The 17,625-nt window shown below is 42.3% G+C and overlaps 1 protein-coding gene across 1 annotated transcript in view; it reads right to left on the bottom strand.

The window, feature by feature from the left end:
* The window catches only part of MORF4L1 (mortality factor 4 like 1), a 27,255-nt gene extending 9,871 nt beyond the window's left edge, over positions 1–17,384 (bottom strand). The window contains exons 1-5 of the mRNA XM_023193400.2: positions 17,103–17,384; positions 11,642–11,688; positions 9,014–9,081; positions 2,354–2,440; positions 1,245–1,325 (exon numbers count right to left, since the gene is read on the bottom strand). Coding sequence (XP_023049168.1) covers positions 1,245–1,325; positions 2,354–2,440; positions 9,014–9,081; positions 11,642–11,688; positions 17,103–17,142 — 323 coding nt within the window. The 5' untranslated portion in view covers positions 17,143–17,384. The remainder of the gene's footprint in view (positions 1–1,244; positions 1,326–2,353; positions 2,441–9,013; positions 9,082–11,641; positions 11,689–17,102) is intronic.
* Positions 17,385–17,625: the final 241 nt, after the last annotated feature.

Here is a 17,625-nt window from a genome sequence, read left to right as displayed (position 1 = left end):
AAAAAAAAAAAAAAAAAAAAAAGTCTGGTAAGAAATAAAATGGCCTCTTAATAAAAATTATAATCTTTGTTTTTATTATTAACAAATACTTAAGAGTACTTATTATCACTCTTGTCATCCACTTTCAGGTACATCAACTTTTTTTTTTCTTTTTTTAAGACAGGGTCTCATTCAGTTGCCAAGACTAAAGTGCAGCCTTGACCTCCTGGGCTCAAGTGATCCTCACATATCGGCTTCCTGAATAGGTGGGACTACGAGCATGTGCCACCACCCCCCGGGCTAATTTTTTATTTTTCTGTAGAACCAGGGGCTCCCGATGCTGCCCAAGTTGGTCTCAAACTCCTGGGCTCAAATCATCCTCCTGACTCAGCCTCCCAAAGTAGGGGAATTAGAGGTGTGAGCCACCACACCATCCTACACAAACTTTAAACATACAAAATGTATACATGCACATGACTTTCTCACTCTAGGCTTCTTATCAGATATTCTAAAATCTAGAGTTAACAAGAAGTAATGGTTTTGGGCCGGAAGCAGTGGCTCACGCCTGTAATCCCAGCATTTTGGGAGGCCGAGGCAGGTGGATCACCTGAGGTCAGGAGGTCAGCCTGACAACATGGTGAAACCCCATCTCTACTAAAAATACAAAAATCAGCCAGACGTGGTCGCGCATGCCTATAATCCCAGCTACCTGAGAGGCTGAGGCAGGAGAATCACTTGAACCCGGAGGCAGAGGTTGCAGTGAGCACAGATCACACCACCGCGCTCCAGCCTGGGCAACAAGAGCGAAACTCTGTCTCAAAAAAAGCAAAGGTTTTCTTGGGGGTGAAGACGGGGAGGGCAGTTATTTGAAAACTTAACTTCTCACAAATTCTTACCATGGGTTTCACCAAAGTGGGAGTTAATTGGTATGTATTTTTAGCACTTGCCAGCACTTGCTTTTTACGTTTGAAAAGGCTTGCCAAAAATTATCTCAAAACTTATAACCACTAATACTATCTTTGTAAGAGAAAACGTTATACACACATATATTTATACACACAAGTTAAAGGGAGGGGGAACCTGCTGAGGAAAATTAAGCAATATGATTTTAAACTACTTTAATGACCTGATACCTAAGGAATGGGATTCTTACTGGTTCCGACAATGTTCCGAAAGTTTCAATTTTCAACACAGTCTAACACATAATGAGTATAAAACATTATCTTCACATATAGTATGCAAAATCAAAACAAAGAGCTTCTTACACTTCAACATTTTTCTGTTGCAGACCAGATGTCTTCTTTCCTGGGGCAGCCCCTCTCATCTTCCCCTCTGCATACTGCTCCCTTCAAAAATAATTTCAGTAATGTCAACATAATATGAGCATTTACGTGAAAAAAAAAAAATTATGTCAGCCTGATTCCATTAGGAATTTATATTCAAATTCTGGCACCAAGTTTTTAACAAGTTGGACAGGGATATTTCCAAAAAATCAAACAAAATAAGAAAGAGAAAAAGGCTCAATTAATGTAATAAAAAGTGACTGTAATAGTTCTCACAGCACTGAAAATTCCATTTGATTTGGAATTCACTAATCCCAATGTTTTATTTGTTCCCTTTTTTTTTTTTTTCCTGTCTCTGAGACAGAGTTTTGCTGTCGCTCAGGCTGGAATGCAGTGGCGTGATCTCCGCGCACTGCAAGCTCCGCCTCCCAGGTTCACGCCATTCTCCTGCCTCAGCCTCCCAAGTAGCTGGAACTACAGGCGGCTGCCACCATGCCCAGCTAAATTTTTGTATTTTTGGTAGAGACAGGGTTTCACCGTGTTAGCCACGATGGTCTCGATCTCCTTATCTCGTAATCCACCCGCCTCAGCCACCCAGAGTGCTGGGATTACAGGCATGAGCCACCACGCCCGGCCATCATTTTAATTTTTTTAAATATACATTTCAACTTTGAAATTACCCTATAGATCATACAGTCTTTCAGGGTTCCTTTTCCTGTACTTTCAGAGATGAAAAACAGAATAGGAAATGCCTCGTTTGCTTTGTTTCCCCACCAAATTTGTCTTCCAGAGCCCCAAAAATAAGAAAGATGTTTACCAATGAGTTCACACCTATAGCAATTTCCAAAAACATTCTGCTGTTTTCTACCTAGATCTAAAGATAAGCTCAAGTAATGGCAGGTAGCTACTTCCTTTACCTAGAAATGGCTTGATTACTTGAAGTCAAAGCTGTAACACAGCAGCTGAGAGGTACCAGAAATTATTTTATAGGCAGGGCAGCCAACATGATTTCCACTGTTTCCACATTTCCATGCCCAAAAATTAATCTACAGGCATTTCTCCTTAATATTCAGTTCACAAAACAAACTTACTGATTGGCTTTTTGAAGTTCTCGCTGTTTCTGCAAATTGGTGTCCACGTATTTGAGTACTCTGCTCTCTGGAACCCACTCATCCCAACTGAAAAAGAGGAAAGTTAAAATTTAACTCAAAAATACTCTATTCTCCAACTTATTTTCTGAGATCCAAGAGGCAAGACTGGATTTCTCTGAAATAATTTGATGAACTGGCACTACAAATACAGTCTCAACTACAATGAAAACCTAAAGGAAGTCTGTTCTGTAAAAAGGAAAACTTTTTATTTTCAAAAAGCAGCATTCCAAATCTAAGCTGCCGGAGTCCAAAAGCAGATTATTCAAATCATTTTTAGAAATGGCTTAAGAGTCTGGCACCTAATGTAACATTCACTAAGTGATTAGCCTTGTGTTATCTTAAAGACTTTAATTGTCAAAAATAAAGCACAGGAGTCAAAAACTCAGTTATTTTTAAAAATTAAAACCAGCCGTGTGTAATGACAAAGTTCCACATAGCTTTTTGTGTTTTCATTTCATTATGAAATGAGAACGACAGTATTTATCTCAAAAAATTGTTATGAGAATACATGTAAAACACCTGAGAATCTCTGACACAAACAACACTAAAAGTATGTCAGAAATATATAAGGAAGTCTACAATACTCAAACACCAACCAGACTGGGACCTAGCCAAGTTTGTAAAGTATTAAAATGATTCGACACCATTCTTCACCTTCATTCAGTCACAAATGAACACACACTAACTTTCAAGGCTGATCAGAAAGCTGGCTTTCTAAATATTAGAAGGCAGAACCAACTCTCTTAAAAATGTTAAGGCATTTTGGCACTTTAAAAAGCTTGTTCAAAACACAATTTCTGATTATGTTTTTTCACCAAAAATGGCAAACGAAAACAGTGTTATTTCTTAGGGAATGCTAAATTTTTTTGGGCAGTTAATCTTTTCTCCTTCTCCTGCTGATGGAGCTCCTTTAGTGACACAATTAGGTGTACTCTCAAGGTACCCAATTAAAAAAAAATTTAAGACCTTCTTTTGTTTAATGACTTCCCACCTCTGACCTCATATAATACAGCCAAAAGGAAAATAATAAAAAGCAATCCTGAACATGATTTCCTAGAGAAAATTTCAAAACATGCATTTACCTAGAGGTCAGGAGGGGGTGGTGTACTGAGGGAGCTCCTTCAGGAACAGGAAAAAGGGCTACAATATCCTCACGTGTCTTCAATGATTTTTCAGAGCGCCTGGGCCTCACAGCACTTCTGATACAGACAGCATAGTACAAAGTAATCTCAGTGACCAGGTGCAGAATTTGGCTTCAGCTTTATTAAGATTCATTTACAAATGGAATATTTAAGTGTCTGTGTCAACAAATTCTAATGAGGTTTGAAAATTTAGAAATCTCAATCAAATCTAGTATGTTTTTGAAAAAAGATTAACTGAAGTTTAAGAAAATTCCAATTTGGGGATTAAGGTTTTGTTGTATGAATTTTAAAAAGTACCCCACACAAGCCATTTTCAAAATGAGATTTTTGAGATATTTATATGTATGTGTGTGTGTGTGTGTGTATATATATATATATTTTTTTGAGACGGAATTGCACTCTTGTTGCCCAGGCTGGAGTGCAACGGTGCGATCTTGGCTCACCACAACCTCCACCTCCTGGGTTCAAGCAATTCTCCTGACTCAGCCTCCTGAGTAGCTGGGATTACGGGCATGCGCCACCACACCTGGTTAATTTTGTATTTTTAGTAGAGACGGGGTTTCTCCACGTTGGTCAGGCTTGTCTCAAATTCCCAACCTCAGGTGATCCGCCCACCTCAGCTTCCCAAAGTGCTGGGATTACAGGCGTGAGCCACCGTGCCTGGCCATGTATTTATATCTATTCCAATTCTCTCTAAATCAAAGGGAGTTGGCCAATTTTCAATTACAAGTTTCCATTTTAGAATGTTATAAACCCTTTCCCACTGATATAAAATGTATTTAAATAAGCACCTTGCTCTAAACACAAAGTTACTGCTAGAGTTTGCTTTATATGTAAAGAGCTGACAATCCTTGCTGAACCAAAGAAAAATGAAGTGGACATCTTTTGCTCTAAGGAACATCACTACTAGAATAACTGAAAGCCAAACACTCAAATTTTTACATATAAGTCAAACATAAAAGAATTTCAGAATGTTTTCTTTTTTGTTAAGACAAAGTCTCACTCCAGGCTGGAGTGCAGTGGCATGATCTCGGCTCACTGCAACCTCCACCTCCTGAATTCAAGCGATTCCCCTGTCTCAGCCTCCCAAGTAGCTGCGACTAAAGGTGCGCGCCACCACCCCCAGCTAATTTTTGTATTCTTAGTAGAGATGGAGTTTCACCATGTTGGCCAGGCTGGTCTTGACTCCTGACCTCATGATCCACCTGCCTAGGTCTCCCAAAGTGCTGGGATTACAGGCCTGAGCCATCCCACCCGGCAAGAGTTTTTTTTTTTTTTTGAGATGAGTCTTGCTCTGTCACCCAGGCTAGAGTCAGTGGCACGATCTCGGTTCACTGCAACCTCTGCCTCCCAGGTTCAAGTGGTTCTCCTGCCTCAGCCTCCCGAGTAGCTGGGATTACAGGCATGAGCCACCACACCCAGCTAATTTTTGTACTTTTAGTAGAGACAGGGTTTCACCATGGTGGCCAGGCTGGTCTCGAACTCCTGACCTTGTGATCCGCCCACCTTGGCCTAACAAAGTGCTGGGATTACAGGCGTGAGCCACCACACCCGGCCCAAATTTCAGAATTTTCTAAAGGTCATTTGTGAGTGCAATTCCCAAAGTTATAATGATCCATGGTAATAACTGAAGGCCACTCAGAAAATTTTATATATAGGTGAAGCATAAAAGAATTTCGTAATTTTCTTTTCTTTTCTTTTTTTTTTTTTTTTTGAGACAGAGTCTCATTGTGTTGCCCAGGCTGATCTCGAACTCCTGACCTCAGGTGATCTGCCCACCTTGGCCTCCCCAAGTGTTGGGATTACAGGCGTGAGTCATCACACCCATCTAGAATTCTGTAATTTTCTAACGGTACCATGACTACTTTCCAGAGTCACAATGATCCATGGGCAGTACTTACACAGACTAAATACACAACACGCTAGGTATTTGAATAACTCCTCCTCCTTTCAAAATGAATTTAAAGGTTTCTTTGAAGACTTCCTAAAGCTAAGATCATTCTTTCAATATTGCGTATATTTATCTACACGCCAAGTCAACCAAAGACATTTCTGATATATTCCTCGATACATCTACAAAGATAGTAACAAATCTAATATTTGATGCCATTTTTTCTTAACTTTCCCCAACAGTAATTAATATGTGTCAAATTAGTTGAGAACAAAAAAATCTACACAAACCTATCATTTCTTCGAGTTACTGGACTACAATACACCAAAGAGGAAAATTTTTCGAAGCAGTAAAATCAGAAAATACAAAGCATTTGCTATTTTCACAATTTGTGACAAGCTACAAATGCCTCTTAAAATCCACTCTTTGCGCTGTACACATCTATGTGTGCAATTTTATACAGGGTATCTATTATATGTAAAAAAGAACCAAGCACAAAAGCTGTATTCACAGTTACTAAGGTGAAATTCTAAAATAATTTAAGGTTTTTAAAAATATCTTCTTTATTCTATTCTTTTTCCATAGTTTCCTTTACTTCGTTTCTTATGTGTTCAATCTTTTTTTTTTTCCCTGAGTCTCGCTCTGCAGCCTAGGCTGGAATACAGTGGTGCGACCTCAGCTCACTGCAATCTCCACCTCCCGGGTTCAAGTGATTCTCCTGCCTCAATCTCCTAAACAGCTGGGACTACAGGCGTGTGCCACCACACCTGGCTAATTTTTTTTATTTTTAGTAGAGATGGGGTTTCACCATGTTGGCCAGGCAGGAGTCAAACTCCTGACCTCAAGTGATCCAACCACTCTGGCCTCCCAAAGTGCTGAGATTACAGGCGTGAGCCACCACCCAGCCTCAAACATTTCTTTATAATTTTTATTTGCTTAATTATAAGAGGGGTGTCTAGCTATGTTGCCCAGGCTGGCCTCAAACTCCTGGGCTCAACCTCAGCCTCCCAAGAAGCTAAAAGTATAGGTACCTCCATACTGGCTCTAAAACAATTCCTTTAAAATGCAGGAGGTGGAGGAGAGTAAGCCTAACCCATAAATGTGCTTTGTATTTTTCTTTTATATCCTTTATGGTCTTTCCCACTCATAGTATGCATAAAATTATTATCTTTCCTGTAGAGAAATGAGATTCTCCTAACACTCTCAACTTTATCTGGATATTGTCAGAATATCAACACATAAAATGTAAGTCTAATAAAGATTGAAATGCAGTTTTAGCAAGGCACTATTTAGTAATAAAAAGCTATGAGATACACTACGAGTCACTATTTCCCTGTTTCCTAGATACTAGAATCCATTTAGTACTAAAAGCACAGTTTACTTCCACCAAGACAGGTTTCTCTGTTATTTTCCCAACTTCTCAATATTTAAAATACAAGTCAATGAGGCTGGAGTTACCTATCATTATTAGACATTACCTATCATTATTAGAAATAGATGTTATTGTTTCTTTTTAAAGGAGTCCAGGTCTTGCTCTGTTACACAGGCTAGAGTGCAGTGGCACACCATAGTTCACTGCAGCCTCAAACTCCTGGGCTCAAATAATCCTCCTGCCTCAGCCTTCCAAGTAGCTGAGGCTACAGGTGCACACCACCACATCTCACTGATTATTAGAAATACTTTAATTAAGGCCGGGCGCGGTGGCTCAAGCCTGTAATCCCAGCACTTTGGGAGGCCGAGACGGGCGGATCACGAGGTCAGGAGATCCAGACCATCCTGGCTAACACGGTGAAACCCCATCTCTACTAAAAAATACAAAAAACTAGCCGGGCGAGGTGGCGGGCGCCTGTAGTCCCAGCTACTCGGGAGGCTGAGGCAGGAGAATGGCGTAGACCCGGGAGGCAGAGCTTGCAGTGAGCTGAGATCCGGCCACTGCACTCCAGCCTGGGTAACAGAGCGAGACTCCGTCTCAAAAAAAAAAACAAACCAACAGAAATACTTTAATTATCATTAACTGGGGAAAAAACCCCCAAGCTGTCAGGACGCACTTCTATGCATTTCACATTTCTACCTTTCCACATTTATATTAATGGAAGTGAAATGTCTAATAAATTCTCAGCTGAAAACATCTGATATGTGAAAACAACTTCCTAAGAAATAAAATTAACTGGGTTGGTCACCTAGATAGAGTACTAGATGAAACAAGACCAAAGTCACAGGGCCAGTGAACTTCACAGGGAAAAAAAAAACTCCTTCCATAGTAACAGAATACTCATCAAATCAGATGGCACTGCTCCCATGGTAAACCAGGTACCAGAGCCTGAGTCAGGTGACACAAAGCCTTAAGTTACTAGAGGGCAATTCCGCAAGAACAATACTAAATAGCAATGGCAGTGCTATCTTTGAAGGACAAAGCATCATTAATAAAATGTAAAATCTCCCATAGTAAAAATTACAAGTCTTTTAATTACAATCACCAAATAGGAGACTTGGGTAAATTTTTAGACAGGGTTATTTGTGAGGCCCAAGGAGAAAAGTCTCATCACTGAAAAAGAGCTCCACTGTATGGACATTCTAGAATGTGTTCAATCTATACCCACTGTCCATTCCTGGAAATAGATCAGTAACATTGGTGCTTTACACACACACACACACAGGCCGGGCACAGTGGCTCACACCTGTAATCCCAGCACTTTGGGAGGATCACCTGAGGTCAGAAGTTCAAAACCAGCCTGGCCAATGTGGTGAAACTCCATCTCTATTAAAAACACAAAAAATTAGCTGGGCGTGGTGGCGGCTGCCTGTAATCCCAGCTACTCAGGAGGCTGAAGCAGGAGAATCGCTTGGAACCCAGGAGGCAGAGGTTGCAGCGAGCCAAGCTCACGCCATTGCACTCCAGCCCAGGCAAAAAAAAGTGAAACTCCATCTCCAAAATAAAAAAAAAAGGCTTAACTCTTGGTAAGGGTGAGAAATTAAGACTCTGTAATTGAATTTCTGTGTTAAATCATGCTAAAAAGTGAGTCACATGAAGTAATTTTCTGTCAACACTAAATCGTGTTTCCGAAGTTCAGAAAATGGGTTAGTAAATTCTGTCTTTATTTCTCAATGAAGCAACCTTTATCCTTTCCCCTTTTCTAGAGAGAAAACCCAACTGGTTTTTAGCACAGCTGCTTGAAGTAACATATATAATCAATGTTTGTGGTAAGGCCAAAAAATTCAGGCCATCCTAAAAATGTACCAAAACCGGAAAAAAAAAAAAAAACAGAAACAAAACAGAAAAATGTGATTGCCACGTTCAACCAGAATAATTGGTTGACTATATGACTATCAGGTATTACACTAGCACATAATAAATATTCCCAAGAACCAACTATATTTAAATTAAAATGGCTCAGTACCCTAATTTCCAATAGTTTTGTCACACTACAAATGATTCACCCTTGCTTTCAATATGTACTACATTACATTAAAACTGCAGAAGAATTGAAAAGCATATGCTTGTTAAGCCAGTCCGTGACACAAGCTATCTTGTTAATTATAAATAAAATTGTAAGATCTAATACTCACTTTTTATTCCAACCACTGTAATGTATAAAGTATTTCACTTGTTTGTCCTTTATGGCAACCTTTACACACTGAAATTAAAAAAAAAATAATAATAAGTCACTTAGAAATTTTTTAAAGAGACACTACCTTTTCAAATCATCCTTCAGACACTCTACACAAGCTTTATGGTGGCCTGAACAAAAGGACTAAGAGAACACTATTTAAGCTTGCAGAATACTCAAGTTACAAAACTGCAGATTAGTCACAAAAGGTCCAACAAAGCTGAGAACCACAAGCATAAAAGGTCACCCTAAATCTTTAATCAATGGATTACAAAAGCCATCCAAGGACAGCTTAAAGAAAGCTATGCTTGTGTTTTCTCAGTCTAATTAGCCAGGAGCTATATTTATTTCAAAAGCAAATTCCTCTAAAGCAAACAAAGTCTTTAAACTACATTATAAAAGAACTTCATTGGCTTATGAAAGGCAGTAAACGGACCTGTTTGAGAAAAATTAAACAACTTGTAAAGCAATGAATTAAAAATATTTCACAGGGCCAGGCACGGTGGCTCAAGCCTGTAATCCCAGCACTTTGGGAGGCCGAGACGGGCGGATCACAAGGTCAGGAGATCAAGACCATCCTGGCTAACCCGGTGAAACCCTGTCTCTACTTAAAAATACAAAAAACTAGCCGTGCGAGGTGGCGGGCGCCTGTAGTCCCAGCTACTCGGGAGGCTGAGGCAGGAGAATGGCGTAAACCCGGGAGGCGGAGCTTGCAGTGAGCTGAGATCCGGCCACTGCACTCCAGCCTGGGTGACAGAGCGAGACTCCGTCTCAAAAAAAAAAAAAAAAAAATTCACATTTTTCTTAAAAGCAGCCAGACAAAAGGAATTATTAGAAGCAAGTCATTAACTATGACAAGTGATGACTGACTGGATTTGGATTTAAAAGTCTTTAAGAGAAAACCAAAATAACCACAACAGTTTAATTTGTTTTGACAGCTTCAATTCAAAAATTGTTCACCACAGTGTCAGCTGCCAGGAGAAAACTCAGCCAGTTTAGTAGAGTTTGCCAAACGTTGATACACAAAAAACAACATTCAGGGATAAAAATGATTAACAGGACACACAATTTTTTTTTTGGTAGAGACAGTCTTGCTATCTTGCCCAGACTGATCTCAAACTCCTGACCTCAAGAGATCCTCCTGCCTTGGCTCCCCAAAGCCCTGGGATGACAGGCTTGTAAGTCACGGCACCTGGCCATGAGCCGTCATTTAGCACTTATAAACTGTATAAACTTATAAACTGTATAAATCTTATCATTAAGATATATGCACATATACACATACTTAGAAATTCCTGACCATCTCCATACATCCAAATTCAGCCATTTTAGGATTTTTTTTTTAAGAGACAGTCTCCCGCGGGGTGGTGGCTCATGCCTCTAATCCCAACACTTTGTGAGGCCGAGGCAGGTGGATCACAAGGTCAGGAGTTCAAGACCACCCTGGTCAACATAATGAAACCCCGTCTCTACTGAAACTACAAAAATTAGCTGGGTGTGGTGACTGGCCCCTGTAATCCCAGCTACTCAAGAGGCTGAGGCAGGAGAACTGCTTCAACCCAGGAGGCGGAGGTCGCACCACTGCACTCCAGCCTGGGTGACAGAGCAACACTGTCGGGGGAGGGGCGGGGGGGGGGAGAGAGAGAGTCTCGCTTGGTTGCCCACACTGGCCTTGAACTCCTGGGCTCAAGCAATCCTCTAGCCTCAGCCTTCTGAGTAGTTGAAACTACATGCATGTGCCACTGCGTTTGGCTCTTCAGAACTTTAAAAATACACTTCTGTGTATTTAGAACACAGGAAAAAAAAAAGTAGTGAAAATAGCTAATATTTAGTCAGAATTGTCTAACACTTTATAATTAAGGCTATTTTCAGACAGATAATAGCATAAAACTATTCAAGAATTTACGCAGAAATTGCATAAATTAACATACTGTTTTGTATGTTTTTTAGAGTTCATTTTTAGAGCTACAACTGTTTAAGGTATAGTCAAGTCTTAAATATTTTTACTAAAGAAGTTATCAGAAACAAAATACTACAACTTTTTTTGACTTTGGAATGCATTCTCCTGCTTACCTTCAGCTAAATGTAAAATCAGTTTTTATAACTGGAGCACACTCTGATACAAAAGGAGCCTACCAGGATTCAAATTTTGCCAGACAAACCAACAATCAAAAGTTAAATATAGTTATTTTTAATATTAGCTTTTACCTTTAACCTAATATAATTAGCTCAATGCTTACTCAGCTTATATTTACTTTTAAAAGTAACTTGAGCAATGTTTTCTCACCAAGTCATTAACCATAAAATGCTATTTTTCCCCACAACCCATCTTCCCCTTCTAACACTCCCCTCAAATGCTACTTCCAGATCGGTAAGAAAAGTGGAAGAGAGTAGCAATGTTTTAATTTATTTGAGCCACTAAGCAAAACAATAAAAATCCCAGAAAGATGAAGAAATTTATTAACTACGAACCTAAAACAGGCAACTCTCTTACTGAGACAACAACAGAACACTGCACTTGTATATTAAACAGTCAGATCTAACCAGTAGTTTTGGCCAACTTCTCAACAGAAAACAAGTTTCATACCTTTGCTTCATAAAGAAGAGGCCCATGAAAGCACAGCACTCGCTCACCTGTAAAGGGAGAAAAAGTACTGGATTAATTGTAATTTCTTCTCATCTATAAGATGATTCACATCTTAGAGAGTCATCACACTATTATTAGGGTATTCCTAGCCAAATTAGGAAAAATGGGGACAGCTATACAGAGTACCACTTTGGCTCAAACTTCAACCATACCCTACAACAAAAACACCATTGGTATCCGATGGTAAAAACAAAAACAATTTATTAGCAGGTCAATCTACTTAAATAATCAAATCATCTATCACCTGTCAAGCACATAGGTAGAATCTCCTGCAACGCTGTCAAGGTTGGTTGGTTTTAACTGTACATCTGAAAATACAGTTTTTTTAAAGATTTCCTCAACTGGTTTTCTAAGTTGAGGACCTTTATTCTCCACTTGTATCTCTGCTTCCAACCCTTTTACTCAGTAAAATATCCTACAAATTAAAATATCAATACGCATCAGAGATTGGCTGGATTAAGGGGTCTCACTATGTTCATTCCTCAAATGTGGAATGATGTTCTAAGTGTTAAGCTGCTTCAATGAACAAAGAAATGAGACAATAAAGCCTAACCTTTGGAACTTAACAGTCTATGCTGAGCCTACTCTCAAGACTAAACAAAATGTCAGGACCTGGAAGTCTTGGAAGCAATTCTAGGCAGTACCTCAGATTACATTTGACTATAGCTGAAAGATTTTGCACACATTTTCAGTCCACTTGGTTTCAACAGACCCACGGACAACTGAAATATCCAAGAATGTCAGCTCCTTTTTAGCTCTAAAATTAACAGAGCAGACATGACGAGGTGGCTCACGCCTATAATCCCAGTACTTAGGGAAGCCGAGGTGGGTGGATCACCTGAGGCCAGGAGTTTGAGAACAGCCTGGCCAAGAGGAGAAACCGTCTCTCTTCTAAAAGTACAAAAAATTAGCCAGGCATGGTGGTGTGTGCCTATAATCCCAGCTACTCAGGAGGCTGAGGCACGAGAATCACTTGAACCCAGGAGGTGGAGGTTGCAATGAGCTAAGATCGCGCCACTGCACTTCAGCCTGGGTGAGAATGAGACTCCATCTCTCATATACATATACATACACACACACATATACACATATGTACACATACACACATGTATATATACACATATACACACACAAACATATTATGTATCACCCGGATGTGGGTGTGCACACCTGTAGTCCCAGCTACTCGGGAGGCTGAGACAGGAGAATTGCTTGAACCCAGGAGCTGGAGGTTGCAGTGAGCAGAGATCACACCACTGCACTCCAGCCCAGATGACAGAGCAAGACTCCGCCTCAAAAAAAAAAAATTTAAATTTAAAATATATTTTTAAACTATGTATTTTCAAGCCTCACCAGAGACCCATATTATAAGAATCTCCCAGAGCATGACCTATTAACTTTATTTAATCCTTGTAAGTAGTTCACTCTATAGAAAATCACTGCTAGAGGCTGCTGGACCTACGCAGAGCATTTCTGCATTAAGGTGGAGATTGGAAAAGAGTGAGATCAAAGACTTCTCCAACAGCCCAGGAACAAGAACTCAAATGGTTAAACCATACTGCTAATAACAGCGCCAAAGAGCAGATCAGGTCTGTGTTTCCTAATTTCACTCTCCAGGTACATTTTAAAGGCACTCTGAAAATGGCCTACCATTTTTTTCCCCTTGGCTGCTGCTGCCAGAAAAAAGTGCACTGAAACCGAAGCCCTCTGACCTCCATTCTAGCTACGAGGCCCTAGTATTCTGTTGAAAAAATACACAGCTGGCTGAGGAGTATGACCCAGGACAGCAAATGCACCATCTCAAAAACAAAACAAAACAGAACAGAACAAAAAAGCATTTCCAATGGAAAACCAAGTCCAGTGCAAAGAAATCACTATGCCTTAAGAATTGCTTATAGAACATTCAAATAAAAAAACTTTTTTACAAGTTTACAAGAATCATTAAAAACACTATTTCTCGCCGGGCACGGTGGCTCAAGCCTGTAATCCCAGCACTTTGGGAGGCCGAGACGGGTGGATCACGAGGTCAGGAGATCCAGACCATCCTGGCTAACACGGTGAAACCCCGTCTCTACTAAAAAATACAAAAAGCTAGCAGGGCGAGGTGGCTGGCGCCTGTAGTCCCAGCTACTCGGGAGGCTGAGGCAGGAGAATGGCGTGAACCCGGGAGGCGGAGCTTGCAGTGAGCTGAGATCCGGCCACTGCACTCCAGCCCGGGCGACAGAACGAGACTCCTCCTCAAAAAAAAAAAAAAAAAAAACACTATTTCTCGGCCGGGCGCAGCGGCTCGCACCTGTAATCCCATAACTTTGGAAGGCCGAGGTAGGCTGATGACGAGGTCAGGAGATCGAGACCATCCTGGCCAACATGGTTAAACACCGTCTCTACTAAAAATACAAAAATTAGCTGGGTGCGGTGGCACGTGCCTGTAATCCCAGCTACTCAGAAGGCTGAGGCAGAAGAATCGCTTGAACCCAGGAGGCGGAGGCTGCAGTGACCCGAGATCAGAGCCACTGCATTCCAGCCTGGGCAACAGAGCAATACTCTGTCTCAAAAATAAAACAAAAACAAAAACACACACAAAAAATTACTATTTCTCGCCACTCTTTTTTCTACCATTACATTACTCTGGAGTGTTTCAAGACGATTCTGTTAGCACTCATAAAATATTCCTTTTCCCTTGCAAGATATTCTCTGATCATCTTATAAATAAATAATTTTTTTTTTGAGATGGAATCTCGCTCTGTGGCCCAGGCTGGAGTGCGATGGCACGATATCGGCCTACTGCCACCCCTGCCTCCCGGGGTTCAAGCGATTCTCCTGCCTCAGCCTCCCGAGTAGCTGGGATTACAGGCGCCTGTCACCACGCCCTGCTAATTTTTGTATTTTTAGTAGTGACTAGGTTTCACCAGGTTGGCCAGGCTTGGTCCTGAACTCCTGACCTCAGTCTCCCAAAGTGCTGGGATTAGAGGCGTGAGCCACCGCGCCGAGCCCACTAAAATCGTTTTTAAACGGTGGTTATACAATTCCATTTTAAACACAAGTAGAAAACACACCTGGAAAATAATGTTAACTACAGAATCTCTCACATAGCTTTAAACCTTACTTGGGGATACCCTGGTTCCTACTCTTCTCCAATTACACCACTTAAAACAGCACAAGGAATTCTCTGCTGCTATTCCCCTCTCAACTAGCAACCCTCTAGAACTAAAGCGCTTCCTTAAACAGCCAACCTTAGGCTATTCCTACAGAAGCGATTAACTTTTTGTGCTTTGACAGTCTGATACAGCCTACGAGCCGAATGGTTTCATAAATACATAAAACACACAGTAGTACAAAGGAAATCAACTGTACCAAAACACCAAAACATTTTAAATGTCACGTTCTATGACCTTACAAGACAAACAAGACTTGGCTGCTCATCCAGTAACTACCCCAATTTTGAAGAAACGAGAATGATTGATAACTGAAAACATCTTCCACAACTGTAATGCTGAGATATGAAAATACACTGAAAATACTAATGTGGCGTTTTTTTCCGGGGTTTGGGGGGAGGAATTACACTGTTAACTGAAATACTAAACTTGGATAGATAGAAAAAAACATCTTCCTCATTCAATTTCACGGACCCTCTGAATTAATGCACTAAGAATATCTGCTCGAAAACGTCTAGTAAAATAATGAATCCATAGGAGGTAGAGTCACAGCTTCTCAAGGTGGGAGAAGGGTATTAAATGTCACACGGCTGAGCGCGATGGCTCACGCCCGTAATCCCCCCACTTTGGGAGGCCGAGGCGGGTGGATCGCTTGAGCCCAAGACTTCAAGACCAGCCTGGGCATCATGAAACTCCGTCTCTACCAAAAATACAAAAACAAAAAAAAAAAACAAAAAAACTCCACAAAGACAGAAAAGAAAACCCCTAAAGAACAAAACTCAGCCGGGCGTGACGGCGCGCGTCTGTGATCCGAGCTATGTGGGAGGCTCGCTTTAGCCCGGGGGGCAGAGGTGAGCCGAGATACCATAACAGCACTCCAGCCTAGGTGACAGAGTGAGACATCGTCTCAAAAATACAAACAAAAAAGTCACTCATTAACAAAATACCCCTAAAACTCCCTTAAATATCCCCTAAGATTACAATACGCAGTACTACGGTTTGAGATTTGTGTCTCTAAAAGGAATTCTAATTCAAGTCTAAAAATCCCTAGAACAAAAATCGTACCCATGTTGACACCGTATTTACGGTAACTAGCATAAATTTCCATAGCAATGAAAACGAATATTAGAGTGTTCCTCCTTTTCAACGGGATTTTACTTCCTTTTTAGTTATTAGACCTCCACCTTATTATACATAAATTGAAGCTTTGTGAAAATTTAAAGGGCTGCCTTCCACTGGCAGTCTAACCTTAGCCAAAACTCATGTCAATCGAAAACCAATTAATAAAAACAAACTCAACTTTCAAGTCACTGTTAAACACTGCAACTAATCAAACAATTACTGCATTTAAAAAACGACATCGAGACAATGGGACTTACAAATGCAAACGGCGTTAACACTGCATTCAGATCATTTTCATTTACTTTTTAAGAGCAACTGCAAAGCGAGAGCGCACTAATATTACCATAGGATCTTGGCACTGCGCCTAAGAACAGAGTGAGGCCTCCAGGCAACACAAAGCGGAGGAAAACGCTCATCCCACTGATCCTTTTTTTTTTTTTTTCTGTCCCCACCCACCACTCTGAGGTAAGCGAAGGGTCCCGGCAACCTTGCGGTCTTCGTGGAAGGGGGCGCTGCATCTGCCCTGAAGCTGCGCCTGAAGACGGGGCAGAGATGCCGGCGGCCATGATGGCGCCGCCATGTTGCAACGGCCATTTTACAACGCAGTTCTCCCGCCCCGTGGCGCCAAAGCCACCCCCATCCGCAGCTCCGAGTCTCCACCGAACGCGACCACCCCGGGGCTCCAGGAAGCACCTAACTGCCCGTCGTGGCTGCCCAAGCGGCCGGGCGCGCTGCAGGACCACCAGAAACCACCGCTGCCCCTCCCCCCGCCGCCACATCACTTCCCCTAACCGCCGCCATGGCGCTCCGGTCGCCTCCCTACAATAGGCTGCTCTCTCCGCGCCCTCTTCCTCAGAACAATAACAAACACTTGACGAGGGTGTGCCACGCGCCAAACGCTCCCTCTCCCACTCTAACGCCTGCGTGGCACTCTCGCTTCACAAAGCGCTCACAATGACGCATCGGAATTGCCATCCGCAATGCGCTTTCCCCGCACAAAGCACTATCCGCCGCCTTCCCAGGGCGCACCCCGCGCCACCCCCGGCCCTCAAACCTCAACCACCTCGAGCCCGCCTCCATCTCCTGAGCCGTTAGGTGCCTTTTTCGCAAAGGCGCACACTCACCCTCCTGGAATTTAGGCTTTGGGTCCTGCTTCGGCGCCATTTATAAATGATTCGCCGCCTCCTCCTTCTCCCACCACCCCCGACTACCGCCCCCTACTCTCTACCCCACCCAACTCCGCGTCAGACGCGCCGTCAGAAACTGCCAGCTCTACATCCTGGGCCGGATTTGCCAGCGCCCGCAGACCTCACAGCAGCGCGACCCGCGCAGCCGCTGCTCCAGCCAACGACAACCCGCCGCGCCCGCGCCCCTGCGCCCGCGCCGCCCCGGGGCACGCCGGGACTGGTAGTTTCTAGTCGGTGTAGGCGCAGCTGGGTGGGGGAGGGGCTGGCTACCCCACCCCACTTCTCCCCACCCCCCGCCACTCCCCATCCCCCCGGCTGCTGTGGGTTGGTAAAGCGGGGATTTGATTTCGTGGGAGGTTAAGGCAGAGCTGGCAATGGGGGAGAGTGGGGGCGGTGAACCACCAGCGATGAAAGAATGGGAAAGACCCAGTTGCGACGTCCCTTGGGCAAATAAGCCCCC

This window comes from Piliocolobus tephrosceles, chromosome 6, assembly GCF_002776525.5.
Source record: "Piliocolobus tephrosceles isolate RC106 chromosome 6, ASM277652v3, whole genome shotgun sequence".
Taxonomy (NCBI): domain Eukaryota; kingdom Metazoa; phylum Chordata; class Mammalia; order Primates; family Cercopithecidae; genus Piliocolobus; species Piliocolobus tephrosceles.
The sequence above is the reverse complement of the archived record's forward strand: the minus strand, read 5'-3'. Positions and strand labels throughout refer to the sequence as shown.